The 6,290-nt window shown below is 43.3% G+C and overlaps 1 protein-coding gene across 1 annotated transcript in view; it reads right to left on the reverse strand.

Moving 5' to 3' along the window:
- The window catches only part of syne2b (spectrin repeat containing, nuclear envelope 2b), a 154,436-nt gene that overhangs the window by 20,473 nt on the left and 127,673 nt on the right, over positions 1-6,290 (reverse strand). Inside the window, 1 exon segment of the mRNA XM_071201671.1 lies at positions 6,017-6,183. Coding sequence (XP_071057772.1) covers positions 6,017-6,183 — 167 coding nt within the window.

The raw sequence follows: 6,290 nt of genomic DNA on the forward strand, positions 1-6,290 counted from the left end.
CTTCATCTATCTGTCACTGTAATGGCTGCTTTAAGACAGGAGCTACAATGATTGTAATGTCATTCTGCACCTGGTGCGACAGACGGAGATTCGCACGCCTAACAAAACAGCAACGAGTTGAAAAGTAATGATATCAAGAAGTGTTTTCTCTCATATTGAATCCCTGATGAATGACCAATGTGAGTCCAACGGACACTCGCCAACGCGCTCAGTGAATAACCTAATATAGTTTCTTTCCTCATCATTCTTTCTTTCTGTCATTTAATTCTGCTGCATATTTCATAATGTCAACACAATCATATATTGTACAGTCTGATGTATTGCTTAACTTCCCACGTGCTTAGTGTACAAAGTTCTGCAGTCTATTCGTTTAACTGCTGCTAGTCTGGATGTAATATTTGAAGCACAATCCAGTCAAAGTGTGTCTTCTCTTTGATCGAAAACCAGTTAGTTTAAGGAGAACCTCTTTGTGAATTCAACCTATTAATATCACTTTGCCAGTGTTCAATTCATATTCATATTCGAGGCGACTGTGGCTCAGTGGATAGTGCGCTGGACTTCGAATCAGGGGGTAGCAAGTTCGAGTCCCACTGCAGTCAGCATGTCGTTGTGTCCCCGAGACACTTCACCCCAAACTGCTCCTGTGGGGATTGCCCACAGTACCGAATGTGTGTAAGTCGCTTCGGATAAAAGCGTCTAACAAATGACATGTAATGTAAAGTGTAAATGTCATTCTGTCCTCATAGCAAGTGTCGGTCAGTCATGTCATCTAATTTCTTATATCTCTATTTCCTCTTCTTTAACAAACCCCCCACACCTATACTTTACCTTCTTTGCTAAACACACAGAAAACATTAACTCATAGGCAACTACATCCTTACCCACAATCCCTTGTTCAAGCTTAACAAATCACTGTGTGAATCGAGCCAAGTCAACAACAAGAGGAGTGCGCTCTTTTTACCATGACAACCAGATCGACAACCACTTAAAAAAAGAGAGAGCATAGTTGAAAAAGAGCAGTGTGTGAACAATGTCAGCATTAAACTGCCAAACAACATGACACTAAATAATCGGTAAAAGCGCCACTTGCAATTTACGACTCAAAATCTGCAATTTGGAAACAAAAACAGGCTCACTGAAAGAAGTGGATTTGCTGTACCAGCTGTGAGGGAGATGGAGACAGAAATGGAGGAGGAGGTAGAGACTTTTAAAAACAAACATCTTATTCAGACAATGAGGAGAGAGGATGGTGGCCCCCGAGGCTGAGGGCCCGTCATCACAAAGGCTTGTGTCAGCACACGGCAGCTGCTGGTGCGGGTGACGGAGCACCCGGTTTGTTTTGGGGGACAAAGGCGAGCATTGGGCCAGTGTCAACGCATCTAATCCCTGTGCAAGTCAAACCTCAGCAGGCTTCTGCCGTTACTTATTGAGGCGAGGCGCAGACAAAAGGCTGAGGGACGCTCGTCACCCGCTCTGAAACAGCTCTTCTACTCCACCAGGGCTTATCGAAACGCGTGACTCAGGACTCCGGCAATGGACCGACCAATGAAAACACGTCATGGCTTTGAAGTAAACTCTTCATGTAATGTCGAAGAAGATGATAATGGAAAGAAAATAGTGAAATGGAGTAGGGATTAAAGAGGATATATTATGAATATTTTCAGGTCCATATTTGTATTGTGTGTCTCCATGCTTTAATGTTCAAAAAGCTCTTTATTTTTCTCATACTGCCTGTGCTGCAGCACCTCTTTTCACCCTCTGTCCGAAACCAGAGCCCAGTCTGCTCTGATTGGAGATGTCCCACCCCTTAACACATACAGTGTGTTGGAGCGTAAGCTAATAGGAGCGTGAGTGTTACATAATGATGTAATTGTGTTGCCGAAGTAGTACACACTAAAGGAAAGGGAGAACCCTTTAATACTAACTATGAATCAGACCACTAAAATCAAAGTGCCACACATTTATTCTAACCAGCTTCTTGCAGCATATATATTATTTTAACTCAGAGTCTGGGGGTGTCCTCTTTGAGCATGCAGGGTACGGTGAACACTGAGCTACAAAGTTACTTTTAGTCCTGTCTTTAGTTGGTCATCATTAATCAATAGCTGGGCTTGGGGAAAACACTAAACACAAAGGTCATCCCCCCCCCCATATTGCTCCAACGGTTTTGAGGGAACAACATACACAAGATAAATGTTTCCCCAGGTCTGTTAAGCCGCTTGTAAAGACTCCCCACATGTATCAGCTTAACGGCTCTTCACCCCCTCCAGTGTACTGCAGATCCTGAGCCTCAAATCCCACTATTAGTTTTGGCTCTCTAGCTATATTATGATAAATGCCAAATACACTCAATAAAGCGCCATTCAATGTGTGATATGCAAGCTGCTTCCTGGTTTGGACCTCTGTACGAGCATGCAGATGATATTTTAGTCCACGGTGTTCCTGCAACTGTGTCAACATTTTGGGTAATGCCCTCTCCCGTTTCAACATGACAATGGCCCAAGCACAAAGCATGCTCCATAAAGAAATGTTTTTCACAAACAGCGTGCACAGAGCCCTGACCTGTGTGAGGAACTGAGCACTGACAGAAGCTGGTATTCAAATCTGAATCAACAGGGTGACTGCTGCACATTCCAGCACAGACACAAGGCGCGTGCCTCAGCAGCAGCTCGTTAACAGGCTTAGCCCCGTTATGATGATGATTGGGAGATTGAAGTTATATTTAGCTCTCAGTTTTAATGTTTCCACCACATTAATATGGGCTCCTGTTGACTAGGCCTGCACCTTTAGATTGTTTACATTATCTATTAGTCTGACCATTTTATAAACAATATTGAAAAATGTCCAAATCAGTTTCTCAAAGCCCAAAGTGGTGTCGTACTTTTTTCAGTCCAAAATACAAAGATATTCACCTACACTATGTATGGTAGTAAAAAAAGAGAATCAGGAAATCTCTATTTTTGTTTGGCTAAGAAACTGGGGCTTCATCTGCTTCATCATGCACTTCTGTACAGTGGGAAATAACTCTCCAATAGTAACATTCTTAAACTCTCAACACAGACATGCCCATGTGTTTTAAGCTCGTAGGAGCCTGTCTCTCTATATTTGTAAGTGTTAAATGTAAAATATCTGGGTTAAAGGTAGGGTAGGTAATTGCAGTCTGCAATCTGCAGGTCACCCTTGACAAAGAGATATTTTGATCTCAAGGGGCTTTCACCTGGTTAAATAAAGGCTACAAACAAACAAACAATTCACTTCAGAAACACTTAACACAGAATGCTCTTAACATCCCGATAGCAATGAATACATTAAATGCTTTGACAATAAATAGATACAAAATGTTCATCTGTGGAAGCCGTGGCGCTTTAAAAAGCACGACGGCCTACCGGCCTGTCAGCCTTCCATCTGTGCACAAACTTATCTCGTGCCCTCATTGGTCAGGTGCGCGTCCGTGTGTGTTGGAGGAGGGGCTCTGTGAGGAAGTCTGAAGGAAGGGACAGATTTTTTTCGGCTGCGAACTTTTGAATTTGAGCGCACTCGAGCTGGTTTCTCCATTCTTACCAACCCCACCTTTAACTTATCATTGAAACCAATGAGAGATTCAGAGTCTGAAAACATTTATTCGGGGGACCTTTAAATGCTAAATGTGGGTTAAAGAAGAGCCTGAAGAGAGACACTAACTGGTCACTAACCAGCCACCATATGGCAGATCTAAGTCACTCATTCCCATGGAGGATCAGTCAGCTCCACCCCCCACACACCCTGGCTGGTTTAACCCATCTGGCTTCACTGTTGCTCAGCTCTATTAAGTTCAATTTTCTCTGATTTAATGTGGAGTTTATAAACTTTCCATCTATCATTTTATAGTCCCATTACAGGCAATTATCTGGAGAGAATTCTGATTAAACTCCCTGTCTGTCCTGTTTTTGCCAGAGATGTGGGGATAATTGTGGTGCACTCTAACACTCTGCATCCATTCTGCTGCACAGCGAGGACACAGCAATAATAATATCTGTACTGTTTGATGAGGAGGAAGCTAAGTTACTTAAAAAGGATGGGAAAGGTCCACAAAACCCAGCAGCTAATGTGTGATATTTAAAACAAATCTCTTTCATCAACTACCAGCCAAGCAGTGAGAACACCTTATTATACAGATATAATATAGAGTGCACTTTAAACTAAAAAACATTCCTAATATAGCATCAGTTAAAAGTGGAAGCCAAGCTTGTTTCCTGCCATCTGTCACTGGTCAAATACAGCCATGATCCAAACGGCAATATTGATAACTTTTCAAACCCATCAATACAAGTTCACACCTGTTTTACGCAATGAACGGCCAGATTCTTGAAGAACAGAAAGTAGTGTGTCGGGACTTGGCTTGGGAACCTTGGCTCGCTGGTTAAAGACCTGACCGGACCAAACACAGACTAAGAGGTGCTAGTTTACCTCCGTGGCAGTTCCCAATAACAAGGCACCAAACCTCAAACTGGCAGCCACTTCACTCTGACACCTCTCCGCTAATGATGGTGTGTAGGTCCTGGTTGTGTTCATGTGTGTATTTCCTATGTGTGTACTGTGTAGTAACATACTAACTGTCAGCCAGAAGCAGGATTTGACCACCGTCAATCAACTAACTGACCCCACCCACCACAGTAGATCAGCCAATGCGTTCCTCTCACTCAAACTGCTTGTGTTCACATTGTACTTCTACCAGTCAGTCACATTGCACAGTGCTGCTTCGTGTAGATCAGCATTAAGGAGACACTAAGCGGTACATTTCAGCCACAACACTGCGCTCTGTAGCGGAATGAGATTTATGAATGAATAATATCACTCTATCCTCTGTCAGCTGGCTCGCAGCTTTTCTGTTTAAATCTGCAGCCTCAGTGAATAAACAGCTGTGCTCTGCTCCTGGGGCCTATATTACGAACCTGGTTCAACCTAACCTGGATATGTTTGAGTTAGCCGGTTGGCCTAATCCAAAACATACGCGCTCTCGCTAAACTGTACTACGACGCTGGTTATCAAGTGGATCGCTTAAGCCAGCCGGGTCCTATCTAGTTAGGTGCGCGTTCACATGAGAGGGGTGGGATCTGGAGCATTCGACCAATCACAAACATGGAGAAGCGTACTGACAGCGCAGCGTCATACTTCCTGAATGAAAAGTGAACTTTAATACTAGTCAAAAATGAAGAAGTTAAACTTTAAACATCCATGACTTAAACACTTTATCCAGGGTAAAAGCCACATAGCTGCACCTGCAAGGTGAATACAGCTGGTAAAAGAAAAAGTGTTTGAATGCGTACATTAACAGGTTTATGATATCACTGCCCCGTCTAAAACACGATCTGACTTTCATTACATTTGTCTCGAGTGTTTCCTCAACTTATGTGTTGCTTAAAATAATACTTCTGCATACAGTATGTGACACTGTGAGTGTTGCACGGCCAGATACGGCTCAGCTGACTCAGATAAGGAGATATGTGATACATCATGAAGTGATATGCCGCGGACTGTACTTAATGTACTCTGATCCGGTTACTTATGTTGTGGCCGATATTTAAGTAAGCTTTCTTAACGCTAATGTTATAATAGTCAGATTGCTCTGAAGATGGAGGTGATATTCTATTCATGTTCACGTTCACACAGTCGGTGATTTTTGCCGGCCGTCTTTCCTGCGACGGCAGTTTTTCTGTATTTCCTTTCTCCTGTAATATGACTTGATCGCTTTAAACTCCGCACACTGAGCTCTGATTGGTCAGCAGGCGGTGCTTTCACTGAGTTGAGCTCTTAGCCTGCAACCTAACCTGGTCCCGACCAGGTTAGCTGCTTAGCATATATTACCATGGAGATCTAGCCTGCTAAAAAGAGAACCAGCTTCGGATGACCGGAAAGCCGGAGTTTTCCCTGAATTTAGCCGGCTAAGCGAAAATCCTGCTTCGCAGTATACCCCCCTGGTCTCAGAGGAGAAGCCGATAACATAAACACGAGACTAGACATGGAAAGCTGCTCCTACCTGGCCTCTATGTGGTCGAACAGATGCTGCCAGCGGTCGTTGATGTCCTTCAGCTTGTCGTTGACTTCTGTCTCTTTCGTCTTGTTGCTGGCTGTAATGAGTTGTTCTCCCAGCTGCTTCAAATGAGTCTTATTGTCACTGAACAGGTTGATCTCTTCCATGCAGTCCTAATGGAGAAACACAGGAGAAAAAAAACGAAATAAGTACTTATAGATCTACAATTCAAACCACAGTAATTACGAGTACTACACAGTTAATAACTTCTCTGCAGGAG

This window comes from Pseudochaenichthys georgianus, chromosome 22 (assembly GCF_902827115.2).
Source record: "Pseudochaenichthys georgianus chromosome 22, fPseGeo1.2, whole genome shotgun sequence".
Lineage (NCBI taxonomy): Eukaryota > Metazoa > Chordata > Actinopteri > Perciformes > Channichthyidae > Pseudochaenichthys > Pseudochaenichthys georgianus.